This window comes from Neovison vison, chromosome 5 (assembly GCF_020171115.1).
Source record: "Neovison vison isolate M4711 chromosome 5, ASM_NN_V1, whole genome shotgun sequence".
NCBI classification, from domain to species: Eukaryota; Metazoa; Chordata; class Mammalia; order Carnivora; family Mustelidae; genus Neogale; species Neogale vison.
In genome coordinates this window covers 66,551,400-66,568,847 of record NC_058095.1, presented here as the reverse complement: position 1 = coordinate 66,568,847, position 17,448 = coordinate 66,551,400, and the positions used below count along the sequence as shown (strand labels likewise).

Sequence of the window (17,448 nt, the reverse complement as noted above, 5' to 3'; positions counted from 1 at the left end):
AATAAACAAACAAAATCTTAAAAAAAAAAAAGGCAAAGTCTGCATATGAGGTGGGACTCAGTGTCTGCAGACTCATGCTGTCTCCTAAGTAAAGGCTCCGTGCCGTGTAAGAGCTACTTGGCTAAATCTCACCCTTATTATCCAGTATAATCGCAATAAACCTCCACCTCGTGGCAGTGACTAAGCTCAGCCCCGATGACTACAGTTCTTGCTGAGGGCAGATAGGACCCATGTTGCTTGTTTACCTTCACGAATTCCTTCCCTGTTTTTACAGGCAGGGCTCATCGTCACTGGGGCGTGCAGACCATCCAAAGTAGCAGGACACGTGGACCTCAGGTTTTGGGAGGGTGTGCGTAATTCTGGAATTCTCTGAATTCAAAACTAGGTATGAAAATATTTAGAATGAAAAAAAGGGAATTTCAGCCAACAACCAGAGGCTTGGAGGTTTAGGTGCTTCATCTCTGAGAACGTTTTCACTCAGCTCACAAGAACTGCCTGCTTTGAAAGGTTTCCTGAGCTAGCCTGACTTCCCCATCCCACCTAGAACATGCTACAGCCCACAGGTTATGGCAAGTGAGGGGCCCTGAGGCAAACACACCTTTGAAGACAGACTAGCTTTTTATTTTTCTTTTCTTTTTTTTTCCCTTCTGTTTGATATCTCAGGTTTGAAAGAGCAACATGCTAGTCAGCCCATGTTTTTAAATCCTTGTGTTTTAGAGAGGTACAAATTAAGTATTCAGGAACCGGTAGGAGAGAAGTGATTTTGCTGTGTGTGTGTGTGTGTGTGTGTGTGTGAGAGAGAGAGAGAGAGAGAGAGAGAGGGAGGGAGGGGGAGAGGGAGAGGGAGCAGGGAGGGGTGGGGTGGGGGGAGGCTGTCAGAAGCCTTGGAGCCCGCCTGCCTCCTGAGTGAAGCTTTGCTCAGATGCTCACTGCCTGGGCCCCTTGAGTGTGGTTTTCCTCCCCGGCCAGCACCAAACCCCAGAATAGTGCGGCTGACTTGCTGATTGAGGTCAGCAGCTCCCCGGAGGCACGAGAAGCCAGAGCCTTTGCAGTAAGTACATAGTTGGTTATTATTTAAGATGGGGATGGAAAATCTTAGAAGTATCCTCTCTCTGGGGGAAGAGGTTCTTCTGCTTTAGGTATAATGTCTAATATACTGAGTGAACCCTGATATGACTAAGGCCTGATTAACACATTTTTGTGTATGTGATTCATGGACTAGATCATTGAATGCTACATTCATGCTTTTGGGGGGCTAAAAATGAATTTGAAACTCGTCTTCTTGATATCTTGAAAAAATAGTCTTTTTTTCCCTGCCTGTTACTTTTTCCATCTTGCACAGTAAGGATCATTAATGCTGACTTTAATATATAGAGTCTGGGAGAAAAGAAATCCTCCCTGTGGGTACTAATTACTAGTGCTATGGAGATCTGTTTTCACAACCAAAGTGAATAGGGCTGCTTCTGTGCATTCTTTTCAGCAAGTGTGGGACAGAGAACCACCCACTTGTCTGGTTCTTAGGCCCCCAGAAAGTTCTAGAGCCCTCTGCCCTTGAAGGTGAGCACTGTGGAGTGCGCCCTCCCATCTTGCAGAGGGCCTGATAATGTCCCAGAGCTTAATATCTGGGCCAAACATTGTGCTCATGAGGCCTAGATGGCAGAACTTCAAAGATGTGACAAAGATAGAGGCTTTTCTAGGAAGTTACTTATTATACGGTTTCTGTTTAGACAGTATTTTGCACTAACCCTCCCCTAGCCCCCAGCCCCGTCCTCACCCCAGCCAAAGGCACAGGCTACTTTGAAATGTCTCTTCACCATTCTGTTTTTCTGGAAATGAAGTTTTTCGGTTTTTTTTGGATTTGTTTTTGTTTTTTCCTTTTTCCTCTGTCTTATTAGGATAAAATATTTAGCTCAGTAATGAAGGAAGTTGATGTTTTAAGTTTACTCAAACAATGTGATTTTCCTCACCTTGTTAGACTGCAAAAGGAAAAAAAAAGACACACACATTCCCTGTTTCTGCTACAGGACTCACTAATATGGCTCCATTTTGAGGAGTAGGGAATTTGGGTAAATTGGAAGGGGAGGTGAACCATGAGAGACTATGGACTCTGAAAAACAGTCTGAGGGGTGTGAAGTGGCGGGGGGGTGGGAGGTTGGGGTACCAGGTGGTGAGTATTATAGAGGGCACGGCTTGCATGGAGCACTGGGTGTGGTGAAAAAATAATGAATACTGTTTTTCTGAAAATAAATAAATTGGAAAAAAATATATAAAAACAAAAACAAACGATGAGCCTAAAGCCATACAGTAAAGATGGCAGAGACTGAAAGTTGAAATGCTCTGTTATTTCCAATAAACAACCATCAGACCAAAATAAATAAATAAATAAATAAATAAAATAAAATGGCCAATTTTATGTTAGGTATAGTTTACCACAATAAAAAAATTTCTAAAAGAACAATGAGGGGAAAAGGAAAAAAGCAGACTAGCATTTGCAAGGGAACCAGGGCTTTACCCAAATTACAACCCACCCCTCATTTTCCTTTTCTTTTTTGTTGAGGCCAAACATACTTACAACAAAGTATGTGGAGCTGGTTAATCTCGGTCTTAACTGTACAGCTCACTGAATTTTTTTTACATGTGTTTATATCTGTTTAACCACCACCAAGGCAAGTATAGAATATTCCAGGGGCGCCTGGGAGTCTCAGTCGGTTGAGACTGAGACTTGATTTCAGCTCAGGTCAGGATCTCAAGGTCATGAGGTCAAGCCCCTCATCAGGCTCTGGGCTCATTGGGGACTCTGCTTGAGATCCTCTCTCTCTCCCTCTCCCCCTTCCCCTTCTTCTGATCTTGCCCCCCAAATAAATAAATAAATCTAAAAAAGAAAAGAAAAGAAAGAAAAAGAAAAGACAGAAAAAGAACATTCTGCACCCCTGGAGGGTTCCTTCTAGTCAGTAACTCCTCCAGAGGTAAACAGTATTTTGACTTCTATCACCGTCATTTGGTTTTACCCAAATATGGTTATACTCTTTTGTGTCTAGTTTCTTTGACTTAGCATGCCTGTGGGATCCATGCATTTATTAGTGTATCAGTATTTCTCCTCCTCCTCCTTCTTCTTCTTTTACTGTGTAATTTCCATTGTATGCTAAATCATTATTTAATTTGCCCCTTCTGTTGACTGTCATTTGGGTTGTTCTGTTGGGGCTGTTGTAAATCAAGCTGCTGTGAATGTCCCTTTGATGAACTTACATACTCATTTCTCTTGAATACAGAATTAGGAGTGGGCTGGCTGAATCACAGGGTGCAGATATTCCATTTAGTAGATCCTGACAGTTTTACAAAGCATCTTACCAGTTCATACTTCTGCCAGCAGAGAGTTCCAGGTGCTTCCCAACCTCACCAACACTTGGTTTCATTTTGTTTTGTTTTGTTTTCTCCTTCAAGCCATTCTGGGGTGTGTGGAGTAATACCCCAAAATCTAAACAATGCAAAAGTGGAAATTTGTGTTTGTGTGCAAATATATAAACACCCAATCGTCAGTAAATGACCCTGAAGTTAGTGCCGCAGTGCGGGGCCGGACTTTGGTCTGTCAGCCCGAGTGGTGGGCAGTCTCCATGGACTTGAGGGCATTTTCATGCCTTTTCTTCAGATGTCAGATCAATTCAGAATGGTTCCAGGCATCTGCCTGGCTCCAGCCTTTTAATACTAGTCCTCTTCAGAAATACTCTTCCCAGAAGACTTACCATGATTGCAAAAATGTATTTGCAGTGTTTCTCATGAACCGTGAATGTCATTTACCTGGGCCAGAACTGTGAGCTCGTTGAGGGGCTCCCAACTCTTAGTCTTTAATTCCTTTCAACAAGCATTTGTTACGCTGCTTCCAGGACAGGAAGGAAAGCAGAAAAGGAGCAGAGAGATTCTCCTTTCTCTCTGTCCTCCATTAGCAGTGTTCTTCTGGCCTCCAGAAGGTACCTCTCGTCCCTCTGAACATGTTGTCTGTGTGAGATCTTATACAGAGTGCATGGTGTGGAGCATATGGTATCATCCCTCTCCTTCCTCCGTATACATATGTGCGTGTATATCTATCTATGTATGTATACATATATACACATATATACATGTCCAGAATTGAGAAATATATTTTTAAGCTGTTTTTTCTTGCCCTTTAATTTTTTGTGCATTACCCTCACCTTGCTTTTTGTGCATCTCACAGTTCTTTCTTCATAGGCTCCCATCTTTAAAAAAAAAAAACAAAAAAACAACCAAAACAGAAAAGCAGCTTTAAAAAAAAAACCTCATTATTTGAAATGTGACATGATGCGTAATATTCATATGCATAATATTTATATATAATATTCTTTGAAACATAGTGGAAGATCATATTGTAAATGATAGACGCAGGTTTATTTGGTTTGCATTTTTCTGCCGCACACGGTCGTGCTCTGACAAGTGCCTTTACTGCGTCTCAACCACTGGGCAGGTGGTACTGCTTGGTGCTTTCTTGGCTTATAGCACTCCTTACTGACAGTATACGTTCTCCTCCTCTGTCCTTCTGTCTCTTAGCTCAAGAGGGCCAGTAGCGAGGACATGCTCAACAAACCGGGAAGTACCGCCGCTTCCGGGGTGGTTCGACTGAAAAAGACTTCAACAGCTGGAGCCATCTCTGAGCTTGCAGAGAGCCGCCTGCGGAGCAACCCAGGTAGGGAGGACCCAGGTGGGAAGACCCCAGGTGGGAAGGAGCCAGGCAGGAGGGACCCCCAGTGGGAGGGACCTAAGCAGGCCATTCATCTTGGTGATATGAAAACCCTTTCATGATTCCTGCGTCCCTCCCCTCATCAGACGTGTATTACTGGCCATGTATGTGTGAGAGAGGGGTGCCCGTTCTGAGGTTGTCGTGGTGACAGGTGCGTTGGAGGGAATGAACCCTGTAGAACTCTCGCAGACGTGGGCGTTCGACATCCTTCCTGGATCCTCTGGAAACCTGGAAAACCCTGTGAATCACTTAGGCTGTGGTGGCCACCGGAACCGCGAGCTTTCCGTTTCACTGGTTTTCTGAGAATCAGAAAGAAGGGTTTTTAGCCATTGTGTCTGAGTTCAGAGCATGGGAAGCATCGGGAATGTATTTAATTTTCTTTGGGCGCAGGTACGTAAGAGAGCTAAGATTTCCATGGTCTGGCTGTTACAGTGCACATCTCCGTGCAAAATTGTCTAAATTGGGAAAATAGCTGAAATACATCATTATTAATTTATAATGGAAGTGAATAGTAGTATACTTACAATTTTTGAATTCTGCATAAAATACCACAATGCAGATTAGCTTTCAAAGGTGTATTTTAATTTACTCAGTTTTCCAAAAAGTTGACTCTATGAAAAGTATATGTGACTTTTTTTTTTAATGTAAAGGCCTCATATTTCTATACAATGGTTGTACTATTTTAAGGACTGGTTTCATACTGAATACAGACATTTGGTTTTAAATATACAACAAATGAAAGTACAGCTTGTTTTTATCACGCCAGCCTAAACGTTAATTCCAAAATTTAACAGGGCACCACAAAAAAAAAAAATGACAGAATACTCTCACTCTCAAATATTGATGTAAAAATGTGGGATCGAAATATTAACAAGTAGAATTCTATAAGAAATTAAAAGAATAATAGTGTAGATTGCAACCAAGTGGATTTATGGTCTCCAAGAGTACGTTATATTTGGGCATTTAGGAATATAATCTATTTTACAACATTACTAGACCAAAGGAGAGCCATTGGTCATCTCCAGAGATGGAAGACATGTTTGGCAAAATTAGCAATCCTTCTGATTTAAAAACAAACTTTTGGTATACTATAAATGTAGGGATCCTTCTCTAGTGGGATTAAGACACATGTATCTCAAGCCACAGCCAGAACTGTCCTCAAGGGTGAAATCCTGGAAGTATTCCCATTAAAGTCAAGAATGATTCAAGATTGCCTCATTACCACCATCATCCAGATTTTCCTGCAAGTATTAAATCAAGGCAGTGAGCCAGGGGAGCTCTAGCTACAGAAGTACTGGAAATGAGGGAACAAAAGTGATGATTTTCTCCAGAGGATAACATTGTATGCTTAGAGAAATGCTTAGAATTTCCTGAAAATTGTATCATTAGAAAAAACCAGAATGTCCTTCAAATCTATTAGATACAGTAGGAGTTCAACTTGTGGTTAGTTGTAGGATATTGAATATCAATAGCTTGCTTTTTTTTTAAGATTGTATTTATTTATTTGACAGACAGAGATCACAAGTAGGCAGAGAGGCAGGCAGAGAGAGAGGAGGAAGCAGGCTCCTCGCTGAGCAGAGAGCCTGATGCGGGGCTCGATCCCAGGAGCTTGGGATCCGCGGGGCTCGATCCCAGAACCCTGGGATCATTACCTGAGCCGAAGGCAGAGGCTTTAACCCACTGAGCCACCCAGGCGCCCCTATGAATAGCTTTCTTATCAGTGACTGGTTAGAGGAGATAAGTAACACAAGAACCAATCCCATTTATAAAGGAATATAAAAGGTGAAGTACTTAGGAATGAACTTAGTATTATAAAAGCCTATATATATTTTTAAAAATCTTAAAACTCTCTGGAAGGACATAAAAGCGTAAATAAGTAGAAGGATATACATGGTGCTTGAATAGGAAGGTCAAATATAATAAAGATTGAATTTCATCAATATTAATTGAATAAGTATAATATCTTAAGTATAATATCTTAAATATAATAACATTATCTTAATTACTCTATGAATTCAGTTTCATCCCAATTAAGGTATCAGTGGGAATTGACTGGGAGTGCAAACACTGGTAAAATGATTCTGAGTTTATCTAAAACAGTGGTTCTCAACTGGGGGCCTTCTGTCCTCCACCCTAACCCAAGGAGCAACTGGCAATGTCTGCAGACATTGTTGTCTAAATTAGGGGGGTGCTACTGACATCTAGTGGGTACAGGTCAGGGATTGCTGATCAACATCCTACAATGCATGGGACAGCCCTCCACAATAAAGAGTTATCCAGCCCAAAATGTTAATAGTGCCTCTGTTGATAAGCCCTGATATAGAAGACAAAATATTCTAGAATAACCAGAAAATTTCTAAAATTTCTTTGTCGAGGGACTAATTTTAAGCATCTTGGAACTGGAGAATAGATATGCACTTCAGCAGAACAATGGAGAAAGTCCAGATTACACCTAGGGTAGTATAGAGATGGGACAGGATTGGACAAAGTGGCATATTATATCCAGCTAGATAATGCATTGGAAAATAATGACTGATTGGGTCTTTAGGAAAAAATAAAAAAACAAAGCTGGATCGTGATCTTATCCCTCTCCATCAAAATAAATTCCAGGTGGATTAAAGAATTTGATCTTAAAAAGTTCAACCATAAACATGCAAAGAAAAAACTCAGAGTCAGTTTGTAGTCTTGGCCTTAGAAGGGCCTCTCCAAGTAGAAACAAACACAGCAGCCATGTAAGAAAAGATGAAAAAAAAATCACAATAAATATAAAAAACTGTTTTATAAAAAGTGGGAGTTAATGTGCAATCCATGTAACAGAAGGCATATTTACACAGAGCCTATATAAATCAATAAGAAAAAGAAAACAATGCAATAGAAAAATGGCTAGTTCACATTAAAAAATAAAGATAGGCACTAGAAAGATGCTCAGTCTCACCTAGAGCAATGTAAAGAAATGTAACAAAACAAGAATTGATGTGCTCTTTCCTCTCACTGATGAGGAAATATGAAAGGCATTTCTGGTGTTATCAAGGGTACAAGGAGCAGGACCCTACCTATAGTTGATATACAAGGGTGGTTTGATAATATCTGTCTACATTTGAAATGCATATAACCTTCCACCAAGTATCTCCTTGGCATTTAATATTACTGATTTACTTGAAAAAAGATGGCAGTAAATATGGACAGTTGAAGCATTATTATAATAGTAAAATACTGGGCACAGGTGTGTATCAGTACAGAACTGATTACATAAGTGATTTTCACCCAATGGAATAGTATGCAGCCATGAAAATGGACACAGTAGGTTTGTATGTACAAATAGGGAAAGATCAAAATACGTTATAAAGTGGGGAAAAGAACATGGTGCTTATGGTATGACCTTGTATGCTTTGATTTTTTTAAAAGTATACATTAATTTAATATTTGAAATCATAACTTTCTTTGTGGAGGGATTAAAAGTGGTTATCTTTGAGGAGTTGCCAGAATTGGGTGGGGGAAAGAGACTTCATACTAGATCTTTCTATACTGTTTGAAATTTTTTAAACATATACATACAATGCTTTAAAAATTAAAAACAGGATATGGGGGGCCTGGGTAGCTCAATGGGTTGAGCTGCTGCCTTCGGCTCAGGTCATGATCTCAGAGTCCTGGGATCGAGCCCCACATCAGGCTCTCTAAACTGTAATGGCCTATTGGGCTGCTAAGGTGCAGTTGTTATTCCTATAGTCCCCATTCGAATGCAGTACACTCCCTACTTTACTCCAATGAAATTATGTCCTTTGAATTAATACAGTTGAATTTGAAAATTACATTTTGTCACTGGAAACTTACTTTTGAATGTAGGCAGTCCTGAGCAATTTTCTAATCAGCTTTTGGACAGCTGCCGCTCTTGGCATTTGTCCCGTGTCCCCAAATTGCTTCATTCATGGCAAATCCAGACCCATGCATTTGCCTGTGAGCCAGCCGTGGGGCTGCATGGGAATGGTGCCCGTCAGCCAGTGATTCTGGGCTGGAGGGTCTACTACCCCTGCGGGGCCTAGTAGTGCGAGGTGGTCATTCGAATATGGGATCACATTTTTTTGTTTTTACACACATGAGAAACAGGGAAACGAAAGTGCTGGTACGGTAATAGGTGTGGGTTTTTACATCTCAGTACCATGGAGACAAAGATGGGAACGATTTGGTGTATCAGAAATGGCAGCCGCATTGGATGCCAGACTTTACTGGACTTCCATCAGTTCTCTATACGTTGAGTACTAAAGAAAAAGAACTAAAGAAAGGCCAGATGAGTTTGACTTTGTAACTCCCATGCCCACCCAATGCTTCCACAACCAGCATCCTCTCCTGCTGGTTTTCTAGATCAATATTGTCAACCTGTCTGTGTTACAGCCCAGAGACACTCTTCCTTTTCTCCCTCTGGTGCTCTTTGTGTATATCTCATCTTACCCTATAGGAATAGATTTAGAGAAGGGAGTGGTTCCTTGTCTGTGGGCGGCTGCCCTCCCTGCTTACCCAGTGGACAGCTCATCCCAGGGTCCCAGGAAATATGAGCACCCACAAAACTACAAAGGAATCCAGCCACTAGGTGGCAGCCTTGTCAAAAGTCCGCTGTGCCCTTCGGCTCTGAGCCTGGGTTTCTGAGCACCCGGGTAACTACCGGACTTGAGAAAACAGCCCTCCTTTTGGTCATTCATTAATTCAGCAGATATTTCTGAGTGCTTTCTATGTGCCCAGCACTGTTCTAGGGAAAAGGACAGAGATGCCTGTGTCCATGGAGTCACATAGACAGGACGTGGAGGAGGTGATGACGTCAGTTGGGTAGAAAGGGGTGACCCATCCAAGAACAGCAAGAGGCTGCTGTGGCTGGAGCCCCATGAGCGAGGACAGCAGTGGGAGGCTGGAGCAGAAAGGCCAAGGAGGAGAAGAGTGACATGATCTGACCTCATTCCGAAGGGAGTCCATGGCTGCTTGCTGAGCGTGGACAGATGGAGTGGGAAGCAGGACCAGAGCTGGCAAGGAGGTGGCCTGCGCTGGGCCGTGGAACTGAGAGCAGCAATTAGCTTGTAGGTGCATTTTGAAGGGTAGAATCAACAGCTCTAAAAGGCCCTGATGGGTTCTTTTTTGTCATTGTTTTAACTGATTTATTGGAGAGAGAAAGCTTGAGTGGGGAGGAGCTGCAGAGGCAGAGGGAGAAGCAGACCTAGTGCTGAGCAGGGAGCCCGATGAGGGACTCCATCCCAGGATCATGACCTGAGCTGAATGAAGGCAGACGCTTAGCTGACTGAGCCACCCAGGCATCCCTGAATTTCCTTCCTTTTTTAAAGCTGAAGACTATTACGTTGTATGCATACACCGTATTTTGTGTATCCAATCATCCATCAATGAACATCTGTGTCATTTTCACCTTGTGGATACTGTGAAGAGCATTACTATGAACTTGGGTATGCAGACAGCCCTCTGAGTCCCTGCTCTTGATTCTTTGGGTTTTCTGCCCCTGAACAGGGACTGCTGATTCTCCCGGTGGTTTTGAGGTAGGTGGAGGGTCAGATTTCTGCTCACAGTATCTGTGGGGCTAGTGAGATGAAATCTGATGGGTGCCCAAGGGATGACCTTGAACACCAGTCCCTTCTGGAGAGAGCGCTTGGCCAGAGGGAGTTCCTGGAGCCACACCGATGAACGTTACAAAAACTGGCTCTACGTGGGAGTGTTCATTCAGACCATTTTATACATAGCACACATGGGAAGGAAAAGAATGGTGTTATTTTAAACTGATACCAGTGTTTTCTCAAAGTTAAGGAAAGGGAACGTTCCATGCCAGCTGCACCTTGGTCAAGCTCTGTGTTAATGCTCACGGACTCTCAGACATCTCAGAGGACATTCCAGCATCAAAGCAGGCTCGCATCCAAAAAGGCATCCGTGTCCTCGCCTGCCCACGTGCCTATCCGTTCCCGGTTACCTGCATCAGACACAGCATACCTGCGGCTTCAGCCTAAGATGCTTGTTCTCTTTGATGTGGGAAGGCACTAACGCCACTAACTCAGAAGGTGGGCAGTCTTATTGCCAAGTTACATGCGAAGAAACGGGCCCATGTGGGTTTGGCGGTGTTCCCAAACTCACATCCAGTCCAGATTCTTTCCTCTGTGAAGTTGTCATTTGCCGGGGGGTGCGGCAGCTGTCTGCATACCCATGTTCACTGTAATGCTTTTCATAGTATCCACGAGGTGAAAATGACACAGAGGTCCATTGATGGATGAATGAAAAAACAGAATATGGTATATGCATACAATGTAATAGTCATCGGCATTAAAAAAGGAAGGAAATTCAGGGATAACCGTGGCTCAGTCGGGTAAGCATCTGCCTTATTTTCTTCCCCTGTTAATATTTAACGTGTTCGTTAAAATATGTTTGAACATAAATGTTCGTCTGTTAATGGAATCCCTACCAATAGCTCACATTCTTTGCACGGTGTGTGCTAACTACTGTCCTAAGTACTTGACACATATTATCTCCTTTGGTCTTTACAATAACGCTAGGACCCAGGATCATCACTGTCCTTGCTGCTTTATAGATCAGAGAGATTATGCAGACTGTGCAAGTTCATGCTTTGAAAATATTGGGACCATGACTTGCCGATGAGGAAACAGGGCCCGAGAGACTGTGGCACAGGTGGGCTTGCTGGCATGAGAGTAGAGGTAGAAGGATGTTGGAGGTCTCAGGACTGAGAGGCCAGAGGGTGGGTGGGTCGGTCCCTGGCACGGGGCGGCGGTGGGGCAGGGGGCTTCGTGAGCCGGGATGTAGAGGACTTGACAGATTGGGATGGGGGTGGTCAGTGGATGACAAGGAGAGAAAAGAGGATGCCGGGTGTCACAGCATGAACCTCAGACATGGAGGTGGTGCCTTTCACAGGGCGGAAGAGAGACCATTGCAAAGTGACAGTTGTGGGTAGCAAGGACACCCACACCAGCTCCTGGCCCACGTTTTCCGGAAATGTGAGAAAAGGAACAGACTGACTGGAAAAGGAAGCTGTGGGAGTCATTCAGCCTCAGAAGTGATGGGACATTCAGAAAGGAGGCTCAGGGTAGGGGGTGTGCTGATTTCGGCTGTGAATTCTTGAGGGCCCTGAGGACAAAGGAGGGGCACCGCATCTACTTGGGGATGAGAGCCTGCAGAAAATCACAGACTGCCAGGAATAAGGTTTTCGGTTTCATTCTTTTTTCCTATTTCTTTCTTTTGCTTTTTTTTTTTTGTAATATTACATGGATCATTTATTGATGAATACATTTTGTGGATAAAAAAAGTTAACATTTTAGATTCAGCATTTTCATTTATCTTTTTCTACATTTAATTCATTTTTTTTCTTTGGTAAGAACACTTCACATGAGATGGACCACCTTCCCAAATCGTTAAGCATGCACAATGTTGTAGGGCAGATCTCTGGAACCCTGCACCCACTGAACAGCAACTCCCAGCCCCCCTCTGCCCATCCCACCCCCTGCCACCGTTCTACTCTGCTTCCATGTAGAGAAGACTCTGGCTCTCTTCCATAACCCACGTAAGTAATTCATACGGCATGTGTCCTTCCGTGACCGGCTCACTTCACTTAGTGTGTCTTCAGGGTTCGTCCATGTTGTACCCTGTGTAAAATGTCCTGCCTTTTAAAGGCTGAGTCACATTCTACTGGACATAAGCACCTCATTCGCTTTATCCCCCCATCATCGAGGAGCCAGGAATGTGTTTTCACTTCTGGCAGTGCCTGGGGTAACCCCACGGTGGAGGAGGTTTTGAACTTGGTACTCATGTCAATGAAGTCCTGGATTCTTATTTTAGCTTGATGGTACCCTGTGGTGGTTCCGTGGCACTGTACGTCCCGGGACTGTGTGGTCAGTCAGGACTTGGGCGTGGGGCAAAGGTTTTTCTCTGAGTTTGCACAGAGATGCAAAGGTGGAGAGCTGGCTTGGGCTTTGCCGCCCCATTCTGAGTCCTCCTTTTCTGTGATTCTCAGAGGGGGGACCTCTCCCTGCATCTCCCCCAATAATACTGACATTTTTATACTCTTTCCATTCAGAAATGTGGCTCTCTCCATTTTTCTGAGTGCTCCTTTTTTTCTTTCTGTAAAGTCTGGTCTTCTTCTCTTCTTTTTCCTCCTCTCGCTGTTGAGTTTATGTCAAGGCTTTATACTTTTATTACTATGTGGATGAGATTCCGTAGTCGTTTTTTTTTTTTTTTTTTTAAGTAAGCTGTAGGCATAAGGGGGGACTTGAACCCATGATCCCAAAATCAGGAGGGGCATGCTGTACTGACTGTGCCAACTAGGTGCCCCCCCAGTCATTTTTTAAAATATGGAATGCTTCATAAATTTGTATGTTATCTTCCATACTAACCTCTGTGTCATTCCCATTTTAGATTGTGTGCTGCTGACGTGAACACTCGTATTTTTTTTAAAAGATTTATTCATTTATTTGAGAGAGAGAGACATGCAGGGGAGTTGGGGGGAGGAGCAGAAGGAGAGGGAGAGAAAGAATCCTCAAGCAGACTTCCCACTGAGTGTGGAGCCTGATGTGGGGCTCGATCTCACAACCCTGGGATCATGACCTGAGCTGAACCCAGGGGTCAGACGCTTAGCTGACCGAGCCACCCAGGCACCCCTCATTGTATTTTTTAAATACGTACTTTCCTAACATTTAATTTGTAATTCCTTCCCTCCCTTACTGATGCCAGTAGTTTCCTTCAATGAACGGGTTCCCATTGATTTTCATATGTTTTCCAAGTGGATGATTGTATCAGCTTCAGATAACAATGCTTTTTGTCTCCTCCATGTACTCCAAAGGTACAAAAGATTGTACCTTTTTTGTTAAGTTTTTAATTTTAATTCCAGTGTAGTTAACATACAGCATTATATAGTTTCAGGTGTACAATACAGTAAGTCAGCAACTCTGGGCTCATCACGATAACTGTCCACTTACTCTGTCTCCTCTTACCCCCATCCCCCATCCTCCCCACTCCCCCCACCTCTGGTGACCGCCAGTCCATTCACTAGAGTTAAGAGTCTGTTTCTTGGTTTGCCTCTCTCTCTTTTTTTCTCCTTTTGTTTGTTTCACTTCTTAAATTTTCCACATATGACTGAAATCGTATGGCATTTGTTTTTCTCTGACTTATTTCACTTAGCCTTATACCCTCTAGCTCCATCCCTGTCACTGCAAATGGCAAGATTTCCTTCTTTCTTATGGCTGAGGAATATTCCATTGTATATATATACTGCATCTTTTTTTTAGATTTAAAAAAATTATTTATTTATGTATTTGTCATAGAGAGAGCAAGGGCAGGCAGAGTGGCAGGCAGAGACAGAAAGAGAAGCAGGCTCCCTGCTGGACAAGAAGCCTGATGCAGGACTCGATCCCAGGACCCTGGGATCATGACCTGAGCCGAAGGCAGTGGCTTAACTGACTGAGCCACGCAGGTGCCCCTATACCACATCTTCATTATGTATTCATCTGTCAGGGGACACATGGGCTACTTCCATAGTGGGCTATTGTAGATAATGCTGCTCTAAACATAGATAATGGTACCTATATCCTTTTGAATAATAAATACCCAGTATGATACCTAGATCTTCAGGTAGCTCTATTTTTAACTTTTTGAGGAACTTCTATACTGTTTTCCACAGTGGCTGCACCAGTTCACATCCCCACCAGCCGTGCAGAGGGTTCCTTTTTCTCCAGACCCTCGCCAACACCTGTGGTTTCTTGTGTTGTCGATTTCATCCACTCTGACTGGTGATATCTCACCACAGTTTAGGTTTGCATTTCCCTGATGGTGACTGATGTCCAGGGGTTACATCTTTTATTTCTGTTTTCTGCTGTATTGTGCGGGCAACCCAAGTTGTATTAAATGCTAGCGATGTCCTTGTTCTCATTTTACTGTGACTGCCTTTGCCATTAAATAGTACACAGAAAGATTGCTGGAGATGATGTGTGCACATTCAGTTTTTGCCGCCTTGTTTTGCTCAGAGTTCTTAATAGGATTGGTGGCAGGTTGATTAAATACCCTCCCAGTGGCCTGTTACACTTTTTTTTAAAGATTTTATTTTTATTTATTTATTTGTCAGAGAGAGAGGAGCAAGAATGAGCACAGGCAGACAGAGAGGTAGGCAGAGGCAGAGGGAGAAGCAGGCTCCCTGCCAGGCAAGGAGCCCGATGTGGGACTCGATCCCAGGACGCTGGGATCATGACCTGAGCTGAAGGCAGCTCTCAACCAACTGCACGACCCAGGCGTTCCGCCTGTTACACTTTTATTGTTGCTTTTCTTTTCACTCTGGACTCTCCCCTCAGGAGAATCACATGTGTCTATGTTTGGTCTTCTGGGTATGTCTTCCACATTATATATTTTCTTCGATTCTTTAGGTGACTTTTCATTCATCTTCTGATTTCTTTTTTCCCCCTAAGATTTATTTATTTATTTGAGAATGAGAGAGCCTGCACAAGCAGGAAGGGCAGAGGGAGAGAGAATTTCAAGCACACTGCACTGAGTGTGGAGCCTGAAGGGGGGCTGGATCCCAGGACCCTGATACCATGACCTGAGTTGAAACCAGGAGTTGGAGACTTAACTGACTGAACCACCCAAGTGGCCCCGATCTTCTGATTTCTAACCGTTTACCACCTAGTATGTTTATTGTGTGTTTCTTTACTTCACATATTGTGTTTTTAATCATTAGCCTAATTTCTCTGATCTCAAATTGCTTCTCCTTCATGACTCCTTGCTCTACCTCTGAAGCTACAAAAGCTCCTTGAATTTGGGGATTCAAGTTAGAGATTTTCTAAAATTTCCTGTTTCTTCCAATAACTTTGTTTTACAGGTTCATGTTTACCTGGGTTTCTCTGGTGGTTCCCCTTTTATGAACTTCCAAAACGTTCCATATACACCCAGTGATTTTTTTTCTAGGTTCATTCTGTACAGAAGGAAGTCTGTGTTTGTCCAGAATTGGAAAAAAAAAGGGGGGGGATTCCTTGTAGAGGATACCACTGAAGTGTAAGGTCATATCTTTTATGCCCAGTTAAGGGAAGAAGGAAGAACGTTTTTGCATGGGTCAGGGTGAGAGTGGGGCGGGTACTAGAGCCTGAAGTAAGTTTTGCCATTTTGGGGGGTTTTTTTGGTTTGTTTTGGTGTTGTGTTGTTGTTTTCATCTCTGCCAGAAGGTGGCGCTAGTTTCACCCACTTGCTTGCTCACCGCTTGTGCTGTTAGCTGGTCCTGGCTTTGTTGCTCTTGTTAGTGTCTCCCGGGCCCCCACTTTATTTCCCATGCACAGCTTTGCGAGTGGAATTCCGTCAAGGAGAAAGGAACACCAGAGTGCTTTCTGGAGGTCCACCTTGCTGGACCCGCTTGCACTTTTTAATCAACGAGTATTGTATAATGCAACCTGATATGAAATCCACTCATACTATAACTTACCTATATGCATTACTGAAAAAAGATCAGTATCACGCCCTACCTATAAGGTACAGGAAAAATAAAAGGAAAAGAACTTCTAACCAAATGCCATGTTGTTTTCAGTCTGTAAATGCTGGAGGCGGGGTGTATATAAACAGGTCTGAGTAAGGGGGGTTTAAACACCCACGCAGTGCTGACACCAATGACTCTCTCTAATGCTGGCAGTGCAGGGTAAACCGAGCCATGTAAAGTGCTGTCTTCTTCCATCAGTGTGCTGGTTAGTTGCATTCGTAGAAAATTCAGTGTACGGTCACATTGTGTAAAGACTGTTTTTATGTTGCTAAGTAAAACAGAGTAAGCTTCTGGGCTCAGATCATTATAAACAGTTTTTTCATCTCCAAGAGGCTGGCCTGCCCTAAGAAAGGAGAATGGGCAGGGCAGGCACACCCTGACATTAGCAAGACCTGGGTCAAGAACACAAATGTATTCCCACTGTTTATTCCTACTGTTCTGATCAGTAATGAAATATCCTAGTAAAGAATACAAAAAGTCCAGGATTTCAGATGACCCATTAGTTTGTAGGTTTGATGAAAATAGTTTTCTTGCTCCTTTTCATTGTTTTTATCAGGAATGATTGAATTTTATGTGGCAAAGTTTGTTCTTTTTTTTTTTCTTGGCTTTTTTTTCCTGTGTTCCACGTTAGTGTGTTCTAATTTTTATCACTTTGTGGTTTACAATCCTCCTCAAAAACTAAAAAAAGTAATGATATTCAAAGTGTATATTTTTATGTAAGTTTTCACCAAGATGTAAATTAAAGTCAATATAAAAGTAGAAAATGAATTTCATGTTTTGAAAATAAACTGTTAATTTTACAATAATTGAAGATTCACCTGCAGTTGTAAGAAATAATAGAGAAAGATTCCCCTGTACCATTTAACCAGATTCCCCCAGTGATAACATCTTGTAAAACAACAGTAAAATATCACAACCAGGATACTGACATCAGTACAGTCTGGTTATAGGCTATTTCCATCACCACAAGGATCCCTCCCATGTAGCCACATTCAGTTCCCTGAATGTGTCCCCATTCCCCCCCTTTTTAAAATTTTATGTATTTATTTGAGAGAGTGAGAGAGAGCATGAGAGGGGAGAGGGTCAGAGGGAGAAGCAGACTCTCTGCTGAGTGGGGAGTCAGATGCAGGACTCGAACCTGGGACTCAATCCAGGGACTCCGAGATCATGACCTGAGCTGAAGGCAGTCGCTTAACCAGCT

The 17,448-nt window shown here is 42.9% G+C and overlaps 2 protein-coding genes across 2 annotated transcripts in view; both read left to right on the top strand.

The window, feature by feature from the left end:
- Positions 1-10,989, top strand: part of LOC122906807 (cytospin-B-like) — a 76,422-nt gene extending 65,433 nt beyond the window's left edge. The window contains exons 2-4 of the mRNA XM_044249209.1: positions 4,561-4,696; positions 10,542-10,794; positions 10,962-10,989. Coding sequence (XP_044105144.1) covers positions 4,585-4,696; positions 10,542-10,777 — 348 coding nt within the window. The 5' untranslated portion in view covers positions 4,561-4,584 and the 3' untranslated portion in view covers positions 10,778-10,794; positions 10,962-10,989. The remainder of the gene's footprint in view (positions 1-4,560; positions 4,697-10,541; positions 10,795-10,961) is intronic.
- LOC122907377 (cytospin-B-like) overlaps positions 832-17,448 on the top strand; it is a 426,680-nt gene continuing 410,063 nt past the window's right edge. The window contains 1 exon segment of the mRNA XM_044250267.1: positions 832-1,051. The gene's annotated coding sequence lies outside the window, so the exon portion shown is untranslated.